The 23032-nt window shown below is 36.6% G+C and overlaps 2 protein-coding genes across 4 annotated transcripts in view; one reads left to right on the top strand and one right to left on the bottom strand.

Annotated features, from left to right (window-relative positions):
* The window catches only part of LOC100617582 (protein kinase C zeta type-like), a 56964-nt gene extending 53791 nt beyond the window's left edge, over positions 1-3173 (top strand). For all 3 annotated transcript variants that reach the window (XM_007506184.3, XM_016427205.2, XM_056798722.1), the window contains one exon: positions 1298-3173. In XM_007506184.3, the coding sequence (XP_007506246.2) occupies positions 1298-2742 (1445 nt within the window). In that variant the 3' untranslated portion in view covers positions 2743-3173. The remainder of the gene's footprint in view (positions 1-1297) is intronic.
* The window catches only part of LOC130454521 (transient receptor potential cation channel subfamily M member 2-like), a 78343-nt gene that overhangs the window by 21288 nt on the left and 34023 nt on the right, over positions 1-23032 (bottom strand). The window lies entirely within an intron of this gene.

Genomic DNA, 23032 nt, shown 5'->3' on the forward strand with positions numbered 1-23032 from the left:
GGAAAGTAATGAATGCTGGAGGGTATGTGGCAAAGTAGGGACACTAATTCATTGCTGGTGGAGTTCTGAATTGATCCAACCATTCTGGAGGGCATTTTGGAACTATGCTCAAAGGGCGATAAAAGTCTGTCTGCCCTTGGATCCAGCCATGGCACTGCTGGGTTTGTACCCCAAAGAGATAATAAGGAAAAAGGCTTGTACAAGAATATTCATAGCAGCACTCTTTGTGGGGGCCAAAATTGGAAAATGAGGGGATGCCCTTCAATTGGGGAATGGCTGAACAAATTGTGGTATATGTTGGTGATGGAATGCTATTGTGCTAAAAGGAATGATAAAGTGCAGGAATTCTACGGTGACTGGAACAACCTCCAGGTAGTGATGCAGAGCGAAAGGAGCAGAACCAGGAAAACATTGTACACAGAGACTGATACACTGTGGTACAATCGAAGGTAATGGACTTCTCCATTAGTGTCAATGCAATGTCCCTGAACAATCTGCAGGGATCTAAAAAACACTATCCTCAAGCAGAGGATAATCTGTGGGAGTAAAAACACTGATGAAAAGCAACTGCTTGACTATAGTGGTGGAGGGGATATGACTGAGGAGAGACTCTAAATGAACACTCTAATGCAAATACCAACAACATGGAAATGGGTTCGAATCAAGAACACATGTAATACCCAGTGGAATCATGCATCGGCTATGGGAGAGGTGGTGGGAGGGAGGGGGAGGGAAGAAAAGAAAATGATCTTTGTTTCCAATGAATAATGTTTGGAAATGACCAAATAAAATGATGTTAAAAATAATAAAAAATAACTTTGTGTAATTAGACCTTTGTCAGAGGTTTTTGTAATGAAGATTGTTTCCTAATTAGTTGCTTCCCTTCTAATTTTGGTTGCATTCACTTTGTTTGCATAAAAACTGTAATTTGAGGTAATCAAAATGATTGATTTTACATTTTGTGATTTTTTCTAGCTCTTGCTTGGTTTTAAAAGTCTTTCCTTTCCCAAAGTTCTGAGAAGTATACTACTCTGTCTTCACCTAATTTGCTTATAGTTTCCTTCTTTACATTCAGGTCATTCACCCATTCTGAGTTTATCTTGGTGTAGGGTGTGAGATGTTGATCCAAACCTAATCTCTCCCATACTGTCTTCCAATTTGCCCAGTAGTTTTATCAAATAGTGGGTTTTCGTCCCCAAAACTGGGATCTTTGGGCTTATCATAGATTGTTTTGCTGAGGTTATTTTCCCCTACTCTATTCCACTGATCCTCCTTTCTGTCTTTATATCCTTTCTAGAATCAGTCTACCACCATGGGACCAGAAGATGGAGGAAACTCTACCGAATGAATGGGCATCTGTTTCAATCCAAACGTTTTAACAGAAGAGCCTACTGTGGCCAGTGCAGTGAAAGGTTATGGTGTCTCGGAAGGCAAGGCTACAAGTGTATCGACTGCAAATTACTGGTCCATAAAGGTTGTCATATTCTTGTATCACGGACCTGCAAAAGGCATATGGATTTGGTGATGCCATCCCAAGAACCTCAAGTAGAGGATAAAAATGATAAAGTTGACCTTCCCTCCGAAGAAAATGATGGACTCGCTTATGTTCCCTCAACCTGGAAACATGACAGCCTTAAAGATGATTCTGGGGACATTAAGCCAGTTATCGATGGGATGGATGGAATTAAAATATCTCAGGGGCTCGGGCTACAGGACTTTGATTTAATCAGAGTTATTGGACGGGGGAGTTATGCCAAAGTTCTCTTAGTGCGATTGAAAAAGAATGACCAGATTTATGCCATGAAGGTAGTCAAAAAGAAGTTCGTCCATGATCATGAAAACACCAACTGGGTGCAGACAGAGAAGCATGTATTTGAACAGGCCTCCAGTAACCCTTTCCTTGTTGGCCTGCACTCCTGCTTCCAAACAAGAAGTCACTTATTCCTTGTCATCGAGTATGTGAATGGAGGGGATCTTCTGTTTCATATGCAAAGGAAAAATAAGCTTCCGGAGGAACACACCAGGTTTTATGCTGCTGAAATATGTATTGCTCTAAACTTTCTCCACGAACGAGGAATTATCTACAGGGACTTAAAACTAGATAATATCCTCCTAGATACTGAAGGTCACATCAAATTAACAGATTATGGCATTTGCAAGGAAGGTTTGGGCCCAGGTGACACAACAAGGACTTTCTGTGGGACACCAAATTATATTGCCCCTGAAATCCTAAGGGGAGAAGAATACGGGTTCAGTGTGGACTGGTGGGCTCTTGGTGTCCTGATGTTTGAGATGATGGTAGGAAGATCGCCATTTGATATAATCACAGACAAATTGGACATGGCCACTGAAGATGACCTCTTCCAAGTTATCCTTGAGAAGCCTATTCAAATCCCCAGATTTCTCTCTGTCAAAGCTTCCCGTGTTTTAAAAGGATTTTTAAATAAGGATCCCAAAGGGAGGCTTGGTTGCCAACCACAAACGGGATTTTCAGATATCAAATCTCATACGTTCTTCCGTAGCATAGACTGGGATCTGCTGGAGAAGAAGCAAGCCCTCCCTCCATTTCAGCCTCAGATAACTGATGATTATGGTCTGGATAACTTCGATACACAGTTCACCAGCGAACCTGTGCAGCTAACCCCAGATGATGAGAATGTAATAAAAAGAATAGACCAGTCAGAATTTGAAGGATTTGAATACATCAATCCTCTGTTGCTTTCTACAGAAGAGTCAGTGTGAAGAAATGGCATCTCCACTGTGGATAAATAATGTGAATGAACTATTAAATTTATCCATAACTACAGTATATGCATGCAAGGCTGGGGAACTGTAAGGTTTTGAGTGGAGACCAATGATTTTTTAAAAAATTGCTGCTGAAAATCAAAGAAGAGAATAGATTTTGGTGGGTATCTTCCTCTACGTAATACTAGTTTTCAGTTTGGGGCACTGACATGATTGGCTTCTTTTCTGAGGGAATGTGCACATGTGCTTGCTTCCCCGAAAAATCTCATGTTTGTTACATCCTCGGGAAAGGAATGTTCAAACGACTTTGAAGGTGCAAACTTTCTGCAGAACAAAACTTGATGCAATGGCCAACAATTTCAAGAAAATTTGTGTAATATCCTGAAGAATAAAATGTTACAGTGGTGTTGAACCTCAAAAAAAATTAATTTTAATTTGCATGTCCAATTCATTGATCTCTGCTCTTACTAATTTGTTAATGTATGAACTCAAGGATATACATTTCCCCCTGAGTACTGCTTTGGCTGCATCCCATAGGTTTTGAAAGGATGTCTCATCATTGTCATTTTCTTCACTGAAATTATTGTTTCTATGATTTGTTCTTTGACTAATCAGTTTTGGAGAATCATATTGTTTAATTTCCAATTAATTTTTTATTTACCTCTCCATGTACCCTTACTAATTATTATCTTCATTGCATTGTGATCTGAGAAGGTTCCATTTATTATTTCTGCTCTTTTGCACTTGTTTACAATGTTTTTATTCCCTAATACATGGTCAATTTTTGTTAATGTACCATGTGCTGCTGAAAAGAAGGTGTATTTTTTGTCCCTATTTATTTTTCTCCACACATCTACTAACTCTAATTTTTCCAAGATTTCATTTATTTCTCTTACCTCTTTCTTATTTATTTTTTGGTTTGATTCATCTAGTTCTGATAGAGGATGGTTCAGGTCTCCCACTAGTATAGTTTTTCTATCTATTTCATCCTTGAGCTCCACTAGTTTCTCCTTTAGAAATTTGGATACTGTGCAATTTGGTGCATACATGTTGAGTATTGATATTTTCCTCATTATCTACATTCCCTTTATCAGAAAGTAAGTACCTTCCCTATCTCTTTTAACTAGATTTAATTTATTCTTACTTTGGCTTTGTCAGATATCATGATTGCGACTCCTGCCTTCTTTTTATCAGTTGATGCCCAATAGATTTGGATCCATCCTCTTACTTTCACCCTATGTGTATCTACTTTCTTCATGAGTATTTCTTGGAGACAGCATATGGTAGGGTTTTGGATTATTATCCACTCTGCTATTAGCTTGTGTTTTATGGGTGAGTTCATTCCATTCACATTCAGAGGTATGATAATCAGCTGTGTATTTCCCAGCATTTTGATTTCTACTTCTAGCTCTGCCTTTTCTTCATTCACTATTTCCTTCTACACCAATCTTTTTTTTTAATTAGTCCCATTAGTTCCCACCCTTAATATACTTCCCTTTCTACCCCCCCTCCCTTCTTATTCCCCCCTTATTTTCATTACAGTATTTTTAAAATAATCTCTCACCCTCTCCCTTCCTTATACTGCTTCCCTCCCAACCAGTCCATTTGTTGCCCTTCTATGCCCCTATAGGGCACGAATCTATTCTCTGGCCCAATGGATTGGATTGTTCTTCCCTCTTTAGGTCAATTTCAATGCACGTGAGATTTGAGTATTTTCTATCACCAACATTTTTACCTTTCCAGTGTGTTGATGTTTTCCCTTCTCCCACCATGAGCTTCTTTGTGACAAATAAGTTTATTCCCTTTTGTTTCTTTTCCCATTTTTTTATTATTAATCTCTTTTTAGCTATAATTTTGTATATATATATATACACACATGTATATGTATTTATGTATATATATATATATATATATATATATATATATATATATATATACCTATTTATATCTTGTTATTTCATCCTATACAGTTTGTCACTGTTCCCTCAAAGTGTAGTTCATCTAGCTTCCAAGTAGATAACAACACTTTTTAAGATTACCAATGACCTCTTGTCTTATAGGGATATATATATCATTTTAACTCATTGACTCTTAAAACAGGGTTTTTTTGTTGTTATTCTGTTTTGTTTTTCTTTTTCCCTCTTTTTAAATTATATTTTGATGATTCTCTTGAGTTCTGTGCTTGGACATCAAATTTTCTGTTCAGGTCTGGGCTTTCCTTTGAAAATTCTTGGAATTCTTCTATTTTTTTGAATGATGATACTTTCCCCTGTAAGAATATAGTCAGTTTTGCTGGGTAATTGATTCTTGGTTGTAGACCTAGTTCCCTTGCTGTCCAGAATATCATATTCCATGCCTTTCGGTACTTCAGTGTAGATGCAGCCAGATCCTGCGTTATCCTCACTGTGGTTCCATGGTATCTGAATGACTTCTTCTTGGCAGCTTGTAATATACTGTCTTTGGTATGATAGTTTTTGAATTTGGCTATAACATTCCTGGGTGTTTTCAGGGAAGCATTGTGGGTGATCCTTAGCAAGCTCAGTTGCCCAGCAAAATTCGTCAAACTGATCCAGCTCTTTCATGTCTACATGACAGGGGAAGTCCTATCTGGTGGAGAGACTTCCAATCGCTTCAACATCTCCAATGGCGTGAAACAAGGCTGTGTCCTTGCTCCAGTACTATTCAACCTATTTTTCACCCAAGTATTACAACATGCTGTGATGTATCTAGACCTGGGTGTCTACATCAAATACCGACTAAATACCAAAGAACTTTGAAGAGACTAAAGGCTATGTTTTAAGGCATTTCAGACTCTCCAATGATTTATAAAAATCTCTATTCTATTGCATTTTTTGTTTAAGGTTTAACTTGGTGATTTTAAGTTCATATATTACTGGAGTCAATATTATTGTTATACTGTTCATTTAATGTACTGAGTTTTGACTACTGTTATATTCTGTTGTTTTCCCCCTATAACTGTGCTAAACAAATATTATTGAATAAGCCGATATGTGAAAAAAAGTTTTTTCCTATTTTTCCCTTTGCAAATTGTCATATAGAGGATAGATAGACTTCAGCAGAACTGGTTATAATTGTATAAGAACCTTTGGAAAATTTAATGTGCTAAATATCTCAACTGATTTCAAGGGATTTTTTAAACATGATTTTTGGAATTTTTCTTAACAATCTCTGGTCATTTTTGCCTGCCCCTACCATGAGGTAAGGCCCCTTCTAGTAGCTGAAGTGAAATACATTTTATAACCCCCAATCTTTCCGCATTTCTAAATATGTGAATGGAAGTAGGGGCAGTTAATCTCAGGGAAATTGTACCCCTAAAAAAGCCTCCAAAAAAGGAGCACCTCTCATTTATACTCTTCAGCTCACTACTTTACTTCCACCAGAATGATATATAGATTTCTTGATTATGTTCTTAACCCAAGATGAGTTTTACTTTCTTTTAAAATATGTTTATTACCAAGGTTGAAAGATTGCTGCTTTTGTAAAAACTTGTGACAAATATCCATCAGTTCATAGGTTTTAAAATGCCATACAGCAACTTATGTGAAATAGGAAAGTGTGTTTGTTTACTATTGTAATTAATTGGGCTATTGAGAATTTTGGGGATATTGATATCTACATACTTATACTACTATTCTTTATTTTAAAAAAATGTTACCTTGTTCAATTCATTTGCCTTATACTCACAGTGGAACATGGCCAGATATAAAGAGGAAATTGATCTCATTTTTGGTGAGAAAGCCTTGTATTATATATTTTCTTTTCTGACACCGTGTCAATGATTATAAGCTACATTTTTGAATTTTTTTAAAGCTCTTTTATTTTTTCAGTTTTTTTTTTATTTTTTTCTCTCTTCTTTATATTTGAAGCACATGTCACCAGTATTAAGATTTTCTTTAACCTTTTGATTTTTCAGTACTATAAGTTTAAGATACATTAGCTAATGCATGCCTTAAAAAGCTTGTGACTATAAAAACAATGCCACTAATTATTTAAATAAATGATGGGACTTTGCTTAATGATTCTGTCTGATTCCAGGAAAAGAGATACACACGAGAGCCATTGCACAGGGCCAAAGAAAAGCCAATCCAGGATGGATAGATGCACTTCTAGGCCAATACAAAGGTTTTGAACCTAGTGTGATACTTGGGGGTGCGACACTTGACTCATGTTAAGATGTAGGCCTTCCTTGTGTCCACACTCACTCTGAAGATACTCACAGACAAGTATCCTCAAAACCTTGGCTCTGATAATCTGGTGCCCTTTTCTGCCTCTCATAGTGTGGTACCTTTCTGTAGTCCTGGCTACTGACTGGGTAAATGCATCATTGCTTAGATCATTTTGATTGGGCCCTGATTCAAGGAACTGTTATAGATTTATTTTTCTTTTACGTAGAATTTTTTCACATAAGACTTTGATAATCTATATTTTCACCCAGAATTTTTTCTTTTTAATTTGGATTTTCTGATATCTTTTTAATATCTCTTACCAATTGGTTCATATACCTGATACCTCAATCATGCATCCCTAAGTGATCCTGTTTTTTTTAATCACCCTCTTAATGGGGGGAATGTAAAAAAAAATCATTATTTAAATTGCAAAGTTTAAATTCCTTTTGAGAAGAATTTTAGGTAAGGAAAGATGCTACCTCTCTGAATCCAGAACTGAACTATTGGAGAAAACACAATGAAGAAGCCTCCAGACCACAAACTGCACAAAATTGAACTTTGGGTGTGGTTGATTGAACATTTATTTGTATGTATACTTTCATGCCAAAGGGGACTGTCCCCTAACTAACTCGACTGCCCCCTCATTGGCAATGCATCCAGCAATTATTGATTTTGTTTTTTTTCTCTTATCCTCAAATTACTGTAATGTTTAAGTTGATTATGTTTTCATGATCCTTTTTGGGGAAACTTCTCTCCCCAATGACGATCAAATGGGGGTATGTAAAAATAGACTCAAATTCAGGACTCCTTTCCCTAGAATCCTTTGCTCGACTTCCCCAGAGTGCTTTGTAATCACACTGAATTATCACCTTGTTGAGAATACAATTGATTATTTAAAGGAGTTCTCTGCCTACTGAGGGGTCTTTTGGACTTCCTTTTTGGAGCAGAGGTGGCTCTTTTCATAATGTAGGTGAGGTGTCTAGGCAAGAGGCCTAGACATGTGTTTTCTTATCCTGTATTTTTTTTAATCCTTAATCTTTAATAAACCTCATAAAATATAATACTCCTTGCAGAGAGAAAAACTAATTTCTACCTGCCTCAAATTCCTAAATTTTAACTGTTACACTCCAGAGTCATAGAGAAACTCAGAGGAAACACCAACTCCAGCTATCATCCTGCCTCCAGCCAGCACACAAGAAGTTTGCACAACAGCATCTCCCAGTGCTACTGACACAACCACAGAGGGCAGCAGTGTCAAGGCGGGGACAGCCTCTGTTTCTGATCGAGTACCTTCCACTTCCAGCCTCTTCCCAAGTAAGCATATTTTAAATAAGCTTCCCAGGGAGGGAATTGGGGTATGGCATTGGAGGAAATGGGGAATATCTGTCCAGGGAGGATTGGTTTGTGTCTTTCTAAGGTGAAGGGTCTCCTTCCCAGGTCCTTCCTCTCTTTTACCTTCCATTGAACTACTGGAGGGACCTATCATTACTGCCATATCTATTGAATTAGTGTCCTCTCTCTAGGCTTTTTTTTTCTCCCTGAAAGGGCAGATTCACAATCCTTGTGTTAAAGTGATTCTCTTCTTCTTATTGATGGGATTCTGATTCCACTCAGTCTAACTTATGTAGGGATTATCCATCACTGAGTCAGTGCTTTGAAGGGGAATTTTTTTTTTATTCATCCTGTGGGGGAAAGTCAGAGAAGCCATGTATTTTTGGTCTCAGCAGTTAGTAGTAACAATGTGCTTTCCTTTGAGAGTCCACTAATAATGATTTGACTGAACTCTATATTCTCCCCTCTTCTCTTCCTGTAAGTGGTGATGCTGTTGTGGTGCCATTCACACCAACCCAAGGTCATGGAGCACCAAGATGCACAGTAGGACTGATAAGAAGTACCCTGATTAGGCCCCAGGGAAATTCCGGTTAAGATGGCGGCTTAGAGAAAGCTAAAGTTCAGATCTCCGGAAAACCCTTCCCGACCGATCTCAAACGATAAGCTCCTAAGGCGCCGAAATTCAAAACGATCAACAGCAGAGACCCTGGGAACCCTCCTCCTGGACCTGGACCCGGTTCAAATGGTACGGCCCCCCTCAAAAGCCAGAACCCGAGATCACTCGGACCTCAGGGGTAGGAGCGCAGAGTCCAAGGCTCCGGGAAGCCGCAGCCTGGCCTGGCTCAGAGAGCAGGGTCCTCGGAACAACAACCCTCAGGGCCCTCTATCCGAGTCCCAGTGAAAGTCACTGCCTGGAGCAAGACAGCCTCAGGGGCTGGATCCTGCTATCAAAGTCTCAGTGAAAGTCCCTGCCCTCGAAGCTTGGGGAAGCTGCAGCCCATCCCCCCGCAGGCCAACAAAACAGCCTCATGGCCAGCGATTCTGAAGGCAACTTCCGGAAAGCAACGTGGTCCGACCCTTCCATTCTAGTTCCAGTGAGGCATATTCAGTTTAACCCAGGGAAAGCTCATAGAACCATCTGCCCAGGACTAAAGCCTCTGAACACCAGACAGAGATAAGAAAAGCTAATCCTCCACATTCAGAGATGGCAAACTCCACAGAAGCACAGAAGCCCCAAAATACCAAGAAAAATAAGAAGAAAGGGGCAACTTTGGACACATTCTATGGAGCCAAAATACAAAATACAGAGCAGATAGAAGATAATATACAAGAAAATGCTCCAAAACCTTCCAAAGGAAATGGAAACTCTCCACAAACCTATGAAGAATTTGAATCAGAAATGACCAAAAAGATGGAAGCCTTCTGGGAGGAAAAGTTGGAAATAATGCAAAAGAAATTCACGCATCTACAAAACCGGTATGATGAAACTGAAAAGGAAAACCAGGCTTTAAAGGCCAGAATCAGGCAGCTGGAAGACAACGATCGTGTAAAAGAGCAAGAATTAATAAAGCAAAGCCAAAACACCAAGAAATTAGAAGTGAACATAAAATATCTCACCGACAAGGTGATAGATCTGGAAAATAGAGGGAGAAGGGATAATTTAAGAATAATTGGACTCCCAGAAAAGCCAGAAATAAACACCAAACTGGACATGGTGATACAAGATATAATCAAAGAAAATTGCCCAGAGATTCTAGAACAAGGGGGCAATACAGCCACTGACAGAGCTCACAGAACACCTTCTACACTAAACCCCCAAAAGACAACTCCCAGGAATGTAATTGCCAAATTCCAAAGCTATCAAACAAAAGAAAAAATCCTACAGGAAGCCAGAAAAAGACAATTTAGATATAAAGGAATGCCAATCAGGGTCACACAAGACCTTGCAAGTTCTACTCTGAATGATCGTAAGGCATGGAACATGATCTTCAGAAAGGCAAGAGAGCTGGGTCTCCAACCAAGAATCAGCTACCCAGCAAAACTGACTATATACTTCCAAGGGAAAGTATGGGCATTCAACAAAATAGAAGACTTCCAACTTTTTGCAAAGAAAAGACCAGAGCTCTGTGGAAAGTTTGATACTGAAAATCAAAGAGCAAGGAATACCTGAAAAGGTAAATATTAAGGAAAGGGGGAAAATGTTATCTTCTTTTACTCAAACTCTCTTCTATAAGGACTACATTTATATCAATCTACGTATACTAATATGTGGGGAAAATGTAATGAATAAATAGGGGGTAAAGAAAGACCAAATAGAATAATCATTCTCACACAAAGATTCACATGGGAAGGGGAGGGGAAGAAAACTCCTATAAGAAGGAGAGGAAGAGGGGGGGGGGGTTACTTAAACCTCAATCTCAGGGAAATCAACTCTGAGAGGGAAAACATCCAGATCCATTGGGATCTTGAATTCTATCTTACCCAACAAGGATAAGGAGAAGGGAAAAGCAATGGGGGGAGGGGGAGGGAAGAAAAAGGGAGGGACTAAAAAGGGAAACATCAAGGGAGGGGACAAGGGGGACTGATTCAAAGTAAATCACTGGACTAAAAGGTAGAGCCGAAGAAGAAAAGGTTAGAATTAGGGAATTAGGGAATTTTACTCATCCTGTGGGGGAAAGTCAGAGAAGCCATGTATTTTTGGTCTCAGCAGTTAGTGGTAACAATGTACTTTCCTTTGAGAGTCCACTAATAATGATTTGACTGAACTCTGTATTGTCCCCTCTTCTCTTCCTGTAAGTGGTGATGCTGTTGTGGTGCCAATCACACCAACCGAAGGTCATGGGCAGAAAGTCTTTTATCGCCCTTTGGACATAATTCCAAATTGCCCTCCAGAATGGTTGGATCAGTTCACAACTCCACCAGTAATGAATTAATGCACCTACTTTGCCGCATCCCGTCCAGCAGTCATTACTTTCCATAGCTGTCATGTTAGCCAATCTGCTAGGTGTGAGGTGATACCTCAGAGTTGTTTTGATTTGCATCTCTCTGATTATAAGAGATGTAGAACATTTTTTCATATGTTTATTAATAGTTTTGATTTCTCTGGCTGAGAACTGCCTGTTCATGTCCCTTGCCCATTTATCAATTGGAGAATGGCTTGATGTTTTTTACAATTGATTTAATTCTTTGTAAATTTGAGTAATTAAACCTTTGTCAGAGGTTTTTATGAAGATTGTTTCACACTTTGTTGCTACCCTTCTAATTTTAGTTACATTGGTTTTGGTTTTACAAAAGGTTTTTAATTTGATGTAGTCAAAATTATTTATTTTACATTTTGTGACTCTTTCTATGTCTTTCTTGGTTTTAAAGTCTTTCCCTTCCCAAAGGTCTGACATTTATACTATTCTGTATTTACCTAATTTACTTATAGTGTCCTCCTTTATGTTCATGTCAGTCACCCATTTTGAATTTATCTTGGTGTAGGGTGTGAGGTGTTGATCTAATCGTAATCTCTCCCACACTGTCTTCCAGTTTTCCCAACAGTTTTTATCGAGTAGTGGATTTTTGACCCAAAAGCTGGGATCTTTGGGTTTATCATATATTGTCTTGCTGAGGTCACTTGCCCCAAGTCTATTCCACTGATCCTCCTTTCTGTCTCTTAGCCGGTACCAAATTGTTTTGATGACTACTGCTATGTAATATACTTTGAGATCTGGGACTGCAAGGCCCCTTTTCTTTGTATTTTTTTTTTCATTATTTCCCTGGATATCGTTGATCCTTTGTTCTTCCAAATGAACTTTATTATGGTTTTTTCTAAATCAGGAAAGAAATTTTTTGGAAGTTCTATGGGTATGGCACTAAATAGATAGATAAGTTTGGGTAGGATGGTCATTTTTACTATATTCGCTCCTCCTACCCATGAGCAGTTCATGTTTTTCCAATTGCTCAAGTCTAGTTTTAATTGTGTGGAGAGTGTTTTGTAGTTGTGTTCCTATCATTCCTCTGTTTGTCTCGGGAGAATGATTCCTAGGTATTTTATTTTGTCTAATGTGATTTTGAATGGGATTTCTCTTTCTAGTTTTTGCTGCTGAACTATGTTGGAGATGTATAGAAATGCTGATGACTTATGTGGGTTTATTTTGTATCCTGCAAATTTGCTAAAAGTGTTGATTATTTCAATTAGCTTTTTGGTTGAATCTCTAGGATTCTTTATGTAGACCATCATGTCATCTGCAAAGAGCAATAGCTTAGTCTCCTCCTTGCCTATTTTGATGCCTTCAATTTCTTTACCTTCTCTAATTACTTCTGCTAGTGTTTCTAGTACAATGTCAAATAGTAGAGGTGATAATGGGCATCCTTGTTTCACTCCTGATCTTATTGGGAATGCATTTAGTTTATCCCCATTGCATATGATATTGGCTGATGGTTTTAGATATATACTGTTTATTATTTTTAGGAACAACCCTCCTTTTCCTATGCTTTCTAGTGTTTTCAATAGGAATGGATGTTGGATTTTATCAAAGGCTTTTTCTGCGTCTATTGAAATAATCATGTGATTTTTGTTGGTTTGCTTGTTGATATGGTCAATTATGTGGATGGTTTTCCTAATATTGAACCAGCCCTGCATCCCTGGTATAAATCCTACTTGATCATGGTGGATGACCCTTCTGATCTCTTGCTGGAGTCTTTTTACTAGTATCCTCTTTAAGATTTTTGCATCTATATTCATTAGGGAGATTGATCTATAATTTTCTTTCTCTGTTTTTGACCTGCCTGGTTTTGGAATCAGTCCCATGTTTGTGTCACAAAAGGAATTTAGTAGAATTTCCTCTTTGCTTATTATGTCAAATAGTTTGTATAGTATTGGGGTTAACTGTTCTCTGAATGTTTGATAGAATTCACTTGTGAATCCGTCGGGCCCTCAGGATTTTTTCTTAGGGAGTTCTTTGATGGCCTGTTGGATTTCATTTTCTGATATGGGATTATTTAAGAATTCTATTTCTTCTTCTGTTAGTCTAGGCAGTTTGTATTTTTGTATATATTCATCCATATCACCTAGATTGCTGTATTTATTGCCATATAATTGAGTAAGGTAATTTTTAATGATTGCCTTGATTTCCTCTTCATTGGAGGTGAGGTCCCCCTTTTCATCTTTGATCCTGTTAATTTGCTTTTCTTCTTTCCTTTTTTAAATTAGATTGACCAGTACTTTGTCGATTTTGTTTGTTTTTTTCAAAATACCAGCTTCTAGTCTTATTTATTAAATCAATAGTTCTATCACTTTCTATTTTATTAATTTCTCCCTTAATTTTTCAGATTTCTAGTTTGGTTTTCTGCTGGGGGGTTTAAATTTGATCGCTTTCGAGTTTTTTTTTATTTGCATTTCCTGTATGGTTGCGAGACATGGACACTGTACAGGAAGCACATGAAACAGCTGGAGCAATTCCACCAACACTCTCTCCGGTCAATCATGAGGATCCGATGGCAGGACCGAATCACCAACCAGGAAGTCCTCGACAGAGCCAACTCCACCAGTATTGAAGCCATGATCCTCAAAACCCAGCTACGATGATCTGTACACGTCATCCGCATGGACCCACAGCGAATACCAAGACAGGTATTCTATGGTGAACTGTCAGCTGAACTCAGGAAATAAGGCCGACCAAAGAAAAGATACAAGGATCAGCTAAAGTCAAACTTGAAGTGGGCTGGCATTACACCAAAGCAACTAGAACTTGCTGCCTCTGACAGAAGCAGCTGGCATACCCACATTAACCATGCCGCCACCACCTTTGAAGATGAGTGTTGTCGACATCTTGCTGCTGCGCATGAACGCCGACACCAGGCCACAACTGCACCTCCCCTAACAACTGGCGTTCCATGCCCCATGTGCCACAAAGTTTGCCCCTCAGTCTTTGGACTTCAAAGCCATATGAGGGTATATCGTAGATGAAAACACACAAAGACAATTGTTATTCTCGGTCACCAAGAGACAACGACAATATTTGTGTCATTAAAAGATTTTGATAAAACTCCTTCTTTGCTTACTTTGTCAACTAATTTGTATAGCATTTGGATTACTTGTTCTTTCAATGTTTGATAGAATTCATTTGTGAATTCATCTGGCCCTGGAGATTTTTACTAAGGGAGTTCCCTGCTGACTTGTTCAATTTTGTTTTCTGAAATGGGATTGTTTAAGTATTCTATATCCTCTTGTTAATCTAGGATATTTATATTTTTGTAGAGATGCACCCTTTTCACTTAGATTGTCATATTTATTATCATATATTGGGAAATAATGTTCTGAGTAATTGCCTAAATTTCCTCTTCATTAGATGTGAGGTCTTCCTTTTCACCTTTAATATTATTAATTTGATTTTCTTTGTACTTTTTTATTAGATTAATCATTACTTTCATTAATTTATCTAGTTAGTGTGTCTTTTTAAGTAAAAGCTCCTAGTCTTTTTATTAGTTCGATAGTTCTTTTACTTTCAGTATTATTAATTTCTTTTTTGATTTTTAGAATTTCCAATTTAGTTTTATCTGGGTATTTTAAATTCATTCTATTTCTAGTTTTTTTAAGTTGCATGCCCAATTCATTGAACACTTCCATCTCTGATATGTTGTTTTATGCACTCAGGGATATAAATTTTCCTCAGAGCACTCCTTTGGTTACATCCCACTGGTTTTGATATGTTGTTACCTCATTGTCATTCTCTACAATGAAGTCTGTAATTGTTTCTTTGATTTGTTCTTTGACCCACCACTTTTGAGGAATGAGATTATTTAATTTCCAATTAATTTTAAATCTGCCTTTCAACAAGCCCTCATTATTTTTATTGAAATAGGGTCTGAAAAATTGCATCCCTTCTGTTTTTCTACATTTGTTTGCACTGTTTTCATGCCTTAGTATCTGGTCAGTGATTGTATATGTACTATGTGCTGTTGAAAAGATGCTATATTCCTTTTTTCCCTATTTACTTTTCTCCAGATCTATTAGCTTTAATTTTTCAAACATTTCATTGATTTCCCTTACTTCTTTCTTATTTATTTTTTGGTTTGATTTATCTAGTTCTGAAAAGAGAAGGTCAAATTCCCCCACTTGCATGGTTTTTGTTTCTATTTCCTCCCTTATCTCCTTTAGAAATCTGAATGCTATACCTTTTGGTTCATATATGGTGAAAACTAATATTTCTTCATTTCTTCTGCATTTCATCAGAATGTAATTACCTTCTTTTCCTCTTTTAATGAAATCTATTTTGGGGTTAGCTTTGTCTGAAATCATAATTGTTTCTCTTGCCTTATTTGTCTCAATTGCAACCAAGTAAATTCTGCTGTACCCTCTTACCTTTAACCTGTTTATGTCTACCTGCCTCAAGTGTGTTTCTTATAGAGAACATAAGGTAGGATTATAATTTTTAATCCATTGTGTTATCCACTTCCATTTTATTGGTGAGTTCATCCCATTCACATTCATGATTATGATTACTGTTTGTCTGTATATTCCCCTCCATTTTGATTTCCTCCGTTGATTGTGCCTTTTCTCTTATCCCCTCCCCTCTTTTAAACTTTTCTTTTAGTCAGTTTCCCCCATTTCACCTCCCTTTTATTACTTCCCTTCCCACCCACTTCCCTCTTATTATTCTCTTCTCTCTATAGTGCCTTTTAAATGACCCCAGAACCTCTCTCTTGCTTGTATTGCTCCCCTCTCCACCAGCGCATTTATTACCCTTCTACTTCTTTATAGGGAAGGAAACAATTCTCTTCCCCAGGGGATCTGATTGTTCTTCCTCTGAGTCAATTCCAATGAGGGTAAATTTATCTGTCACCGACCTCTTCAGCCCTTCCATTACATTGATCTTCTCCCCTTTTCCCCCATGTGTTTCTTTATGAACTTTGTGTTTGCCAATGTTTTTCTCTTTTCACATTTCTCTTAGTATTAACCTCTTTTTTACTAGTTTTTAATATTTTTTGATATATAATCCTATACACTGTACCCTCTAAGTATACTTCTTTTTTCAATTTATGTATTTATTTATTTAGTCAATTTAGAACATTATTCCTTGGTTATAAAAATCATATTCTTTCTTTCCCTTCCCTCCCCTCACCCTTACCGTAGCTTACACACAGTTCCACTGGGTAGTACATGTGTCCTTCATCAAAACCTATTTCCATGTTGTTGATGTTTGCATTAGGATGTTCATTTAGAGTCTATATCCTGAAGCATATCCCCTCAACCCATGTAATCAAGCAATTGTTTTCTTTCTACATTTCTACTCCCACAGTTATTCCTTTGAATGTGGATTGTGTTTTCTTGTAGATCCCTCCAAGATGTTCAGAATCACTGCATTGCCACTAATGGATAAGTCCATTACATTCAATTGTATTGTACCACACTGTGTCAGTCTCTGTGTACAATGTTCTCCTGGTTCTGCTACTTTCACTCTGCATCAATTCCTGGAGGTCATTCCAGTTCTCTGGAATTCCTCCAGTTTGTTATACCTTTGAGCACTATCTTATTCCATCACCAACGTATACCAGAATTTGTTCAGTCATTCCCCAATTGAAGAGCATTACCTCATTTTACAATTTTTTGCCACCACAAAGAATGTAGCTAGGAATATTCTTGTAGAGGTCTTTTTCCTTACTATCTCTTTGGAGTACCAACCCAGCAGTGCTATGGCTGGATCAAACGGAAGACAGTCTTTTAGCACCCTTTGAGCATAGTTCCAAATTGCCTTCCAGAATGGTTGGATCAATTCACAACTCCACCAGCAGTGCATTAATGTCCTCACTTTGCCATATCCCCTCCAGCATTCATTACTTTCCATTGCTATATTGTTAGGCAATATGCTAGGTATGAGGTGATACCTCAGAGTTGTTTTGATTTGCATCAATATGATTATAAGAGATTTAGAACACTTTTTCATGTGCTTATTAATAGTTTTGATTTCTTTGGCTGAAAACTGCCTATTCATGTCCCTTGCCCATTTATAAATTAGAGAATGGCTTGATGTTCTGTAAAATTGATTTAGCTAGCTTTTTATAAATTTGAATAATTAGACCTTTTCAGAGGTTTTTGTTATGAAGATTGTTTCCCAATTTTTGCTTCTCTTCTAATTTGGGTTGCATTGGTTTTGTTGATACAAAATATTTTTAATTTGATGTAATCAAAATTGTTTATTTTACATTTTGTGATTTTTTTCTAAATCTTGCTTGGTTTTAAAATTTTTCCTTTCCCATAGATCTGACATGTATGCTATTCTGTGTTCACCTAATTTGCTTATAGTTTCCTTCTTTATATTCAAGTCTTTCACCCTTTCTGAGTTTATCTTCGGGTAAGGTGAGGTACGTTGATCCAAACATAATCTCACCCATACTGTCTTCCAATTTTCCAGGTAGATTTTATCAAGTCATTGATTTTGATCACAAAAGCTGGGATCTTTGGGTTTATCATAGACTGTTTTGCTGAGGTCACTTACCCCATGATTTCCCTGGATATCTTTAATCTTTTGTTCTTCCAAATGAACTTTCTTATTATTTTAAATAGTACAGAAAAAAGTTTTTTGTTAGTTCAATGGGTATGGCACTAAATAAGTAAATTAATTTGGGTAGGATGGCCATTTTTATTATGTTAGCTCATCCTAACCATGAGCAATTTATATTTTTCCAATTCTTTAGATCTAGTTTTAATTATGCGGAGAGTTTTTTGTAATTGTGTTCATATAGTTCCTGTTTTTTTCTAGGCAGATAGATTCCTAAGTATTTTATATTGTCTAGGATGATTTTAAATGGAATTTCTCTTTCTAATTCTTGCTGCAGAGACATGTCGGAAATATACAGAAATGCTGATGACTTATGTAGGTTTATTTTATGTTCTTCAACTTTGCTAAAGTTGTTGATTATTTCAACTAGCTTTTTATTTGATTCTCTAGGATTCTTTAAATAGACCATCATATCATCAACAAAGAATGATAGCTTGGTCTCCTCATTGCCTATTTTAATACCTTCAATTTCCTTTTCTTTAATTCCTACTGCTAGTTTTTCTAGTACAATGTTAAATAATTGAGGTGATAAAGGGCATCCTGGTTTAACTCCTGGTCTTATTGGGAAGGCTTTTGGTTTATCCCCATTGCAGATGATATTTATTTGTTGATGGTTTAAGATATATACTCTTTATTATTTTTAGGAAAGGCCCTTCTATTCCTATGCTTTCTAGTGTTTTCAATAGGAATGAGTGTTGTATTTTGACAAAGCCTTTTTCTCCATCTTTTGAAATGATCAAGTGATTTTTGTTGGGTTTCTTGTTAATATGGTCAATTATATGGATGGTTTTCCTAATATTGAACCATTCTTGCATTCCAGGTATAAATCCTAACTGGTCATATTGAATAACCATTGTGATCACTTGCTGGAGTTTTTTTGCTCGTATCCTATTTAAGATTTTAGCATTCATTAAGGAGATTTTGGTCTGTAGTTTTCATTCTCTGTTTCTAACCTGCCTGGCTTTGGAATCAGTACCATATTTCTGTCATGAAAGGAATTTGGTAGAATTCCTTCTTTGTTTTTTCTGTCAAATAGTTTGTTTAATATTGGCATTACTTGTTCTTTGAATGTTTGATAGAATTAATTTGTGAATCCATCTGCCCCTAGGGAATTTTTCTTAGGGAATTCTTTGATGGCTTGTTCAATTTCTTTTTCTGATATGGGGTTGTATTAGGTAGTCTGTTTCTTCCTTATTTAGTCAAGGCAATTTATATTTATTTATATATATATTCATCCATGTCACTGAGATTGCCATATAATTGGGCATAATAATTTTTAATGTTTGCCTTAATTTCCTTTTCATTAGAGGTGAGGTCTCCCTTTTCATCTTGGATACTGTCAATTTGGTTTTATTCTTTCCTTTTTTAAATTAGATTGATTCGCACTTTGTGTATTTTATTTCTTTTTTCAAAGTACTAGCTTCTAGTCTTATTTATTAAATCAACAGTTTTTTGACTTTCAATTTTATTAATTTCTCCTTTGTTTTGTAGAATCTTTAATTTAGTCTTCATCTGAGGATTTTTAATTTGTTCACTTTCTAGTTTTTTAATGTGCATGCCCAATTTATTGACCTCTGCCCTCGCTAATTTGTTACTATATGAATTTAAGGATATATATTTCCCCCTGAGTAACTCTTTGGCAGGATCCCATAGATTTTGAAAGAATGTTTTCTTCATTGTCATTTTCTTCAGTGAAATTATTGTTTCTATGACTTGTTCTTTAACTAACTGATTTTGGAGAATTGTATTGTTTAATTTCCATTTAATTTTTTTCATCTGCCTCTCCATGTATCTTTACTAATTATAATTTTCATTGCATTGTGCTTGAGAAAGTTCCATTCATTATTTCTCCTCTTTTGCAGTTTTTTTGTAATATTTTTATACCCTAGTAAATGCTCAGTCTTTATGAATGTGCCATGTGCTGTTGAAATGAAGGTGTATTCCCTTTTGTCCCTATTTATTTTTCTCCACATGTTTACTAACTCTATATTTTATAAGATTTCTTTCCCTTCTCTTACCTCTTTCTTATTTATTTTTTTCTTTGATTCATCTACTTCTGATAGAGGAAGTTTCAGGTCTCCCATCAATATATTTTTTTCTATCTATTTCATCCTTGAGCTTCACTAGTTTCTCCTTTAGAAATTTGGATGCTATGCCATTTCGTGCATACATGTTGAGTACAGATATTTTCCTCATTATCTATACTGCCTTTTATTAAGATGTAATTAACTTCCTTATGACATTTAACTCGATATAGTTTTTCTTTGGCTTTGACAGAGATCATGATTGTGACTCCTGCCTTCTTTTTTTTTTTAAAATAATTTTATTTGGTTATTTACAAACATTATTCAATGGAAACACTGATCATTATCTTTTCCTCTCCCCGCCCCCTTCCCACCACTTCTCCCATAGTCGGCTCACAATTCCACTGGGTTTCAGATGTGTTCTTGGTTCGAACCCATTTCTATGTTGTTGATATTTGCACTAAAGTGTTCATTTAGAGTCTCCCCTCAGTCATTTCCTCTCAGCTACTGTAGTCAAGCAGTTGCTTTTCATCAGTGTTTTTACTCCAGTAGTTTATCCTTTGCTTGTGGATAGTGTTTTTTAGATCCCTGCAGATTGTTCAGAGACATTGCATTGTACCTAATGGAGGAGTCCATTACCTTTGATTGTACCACAGTGTATCAGTCTCTGTGTACAATGTTTTCCTGGTTCTGCTCCTTTCACTCTGCATCATTTCCTGGAGGTTGTTCCATCTCCGTGGAATTCCTCCACGTTATTATTCCTTTTAGCACAATAGTATTCCATCACCAACATATACCACAATTTGTTTAGCCATTTCCCAATTGAAGGGTATCCCCTCATTTTCCAATTTTTGGCTACCACAAAGAGCGCAGCTATGAATATTCTTGTACAAATCTTTTTCCATATTATCTCTTTGGGGTACAAACCCAGCAGTGCTATGGCTGGATCAAAAGGCAGAAAGTCTTTTATCGCCCTTTGGACATAATTCCAAATTGCCCTCCAGAATGGTTGGATCAGTTCACAACTCCACCAGTAATGAATTAATGCATCCACTTTGCCGCATCCCCTCCAGCAGTCATTAATTTCCATAGCTGTCATGTTAGCCAATCTGCTAGGTGTGAGGTGATACCTCAGAGTTGTTTTGATTTGCATCAATCTGATTATAAGAGATGTAGAACATTTTTTCATATGTTTATTAATAGTTTTGATTTCTCTGGCTGAGAACTGCCTGTTCATGTCCCTTGCCCATTTATCAATTGGAGAATGGCTTGATGTTTTGTACAATTGATTTAATTCTTTGTAAATTTGAGTAATTAAACCTTTGTCAGAGGTTTTTATGAAGATTGTTTCACACTTTGTTGCTACCCTTCTAATTTTAGTTACATTGGTTTTGTTTTTACAAAAGGTTTTTAATTTGATGTAGTCAAAATTATTTATTTTACATTTTGTGACTCTTTCTATGTCTTTCTTGGTTTTAAAGTCTTTCCCTTCCCAAAGGTCTGACATGTATACTATTCTGTATTTACCTAATTTACTTATAGTTTCCTCCTTTATGTTCATATCAGTCAACCATTTTGAATTTATCTTGGTGTAGGGTGTGAGGTGTTGATCTAATCATAATCTCTCCCACACTGTCTTCCAGTTTTCCAACAGTTTTTATCAAATAGTGGATTTTTGACCCAGAAGCTGGGATCTTTGGGTTTATCATATATTGTCTTGCTGAGGTCACTTGCCCCAAGTCTATTCCACTGATCCTCCTTTCTGTCTCTTAGCCAGTACCAAATTGTTTTGATGACTACTGCTATGTAATATACTTTGAGATCTGGGACTGCAAGGCCCCCTTTCTTTGTATTTTTTTTTCATTATTACCCTGGATATCGTTGATCCTTTGTTCTTCCAAATGAACTTTGTTATGGTTTTTTCTAAATCAGGAAAGAAATTTTTTGGAAGTTCTATGGGTATGGCACTAAATACATGGATAAGTTTGGGTAGGATGGTCATTTTTACTATATTCACTCCTCCTACCCATGAGCAGTTCATGTTTTTCCAATTGCTCAAGTCTAGTTTTAATTGTGTGGAGAGTGTTTTGTAGTTGTGTTCCTATCATTCCTCTGTTTGTCTCGGGAGAATGATTCCTAGGTATTTTATTTTGTCTAATGTGATTTTGAATGGGATTTCTCTTTCTAGTTTTTGCTGCTGAACTATGTTGGAGATGTATAGAAATGCTGATGACTTATGTGGGTTTATTTTGTATCCTGCAAATTTGCTAAAAGTGTTGATTATTTCAATTAGCTTTTTGGTTGAATCTCTAGGATTCTTTATGTAGACCATCATGTCATCTGCAAAGAGCCATAGCTTAGTCTCCTCCTTGCCTATTTTGATGCCTTCAATTTCTTTTTCTTCTCTAATTACTACTGCTAGTGTTTCTAGTACAATGTCAAATAGTAGAGGTGATAATGGGCATCCTTGTTTCACTCCTGATCTTATTGGGAATGCATTTAGTTTATCCCCATTGCAGATGATATTGGCTAATGGTTTTAGATATATACTGTTTATTATTTTTAGGAACAACCCTCCTTTTCCTATGCTTTCTAGTGTTTTCAATAGGAATGGATGTTGGATTTTATCAAAGGCTTTTTCTGCGTCTATTGAAATAATCATGTGATTTTTGTTGGTTTGCTTGTTCATGTGGTCAATTATGTGGATGGTTTTCCTAATATTGAACCAGCCCTGCATCCCTGGTATAAATCCTACTTGATCATGGTGAATGACCCTTCTGATCTCTTGCTGTAGTCTTTTTACTAGTATCCTCTTTAAGATTTTTGCATCTATATTCATTAGGGAGATTTATCTATAATTTTCTTTCTCTGTTTTTGATCTGCCTGGTTTTGGAATCAGTACCATGTTTGTGTCACAAAAGGAATTTAGTAAAATTTCCTCTTTGCTTATTATGTCAAATAGTTTGTATAGTATTGGGGTTAATTGTTCTCTGAATGTTTGATAGAATTCACTTGTGAATCCATCGGGCCCTGGGGATTTTTTCTTAGTGAGTTCTTTGATGGCCTGTTGGATTTCATTTTCTGATATAGGATTATTTAAGAATTCTATTCCTTCTTCTGTTAGTCTAGGCAGTTTGTATTTTTGTATATATTCATCCGTATCACCTAGATTGCTGTATTTATTGCCATATAATTGAGT

This window comes from Monodelphis domestica, chromosome 5, assembly GCF_027887165.1.
Source record: "Monodelphis domestica isolate mMonDom1 chromosome 5, mMonDom1.pri, whole genome shotgun sequence".
NCBI classification, from domain to species: domain Eukaryota; kingdom Metazoa; phylum Chordata; class Mammalia; order Didelphimorphia; family Didelphidae; genus Monodelphis; species Monodelphis domestica.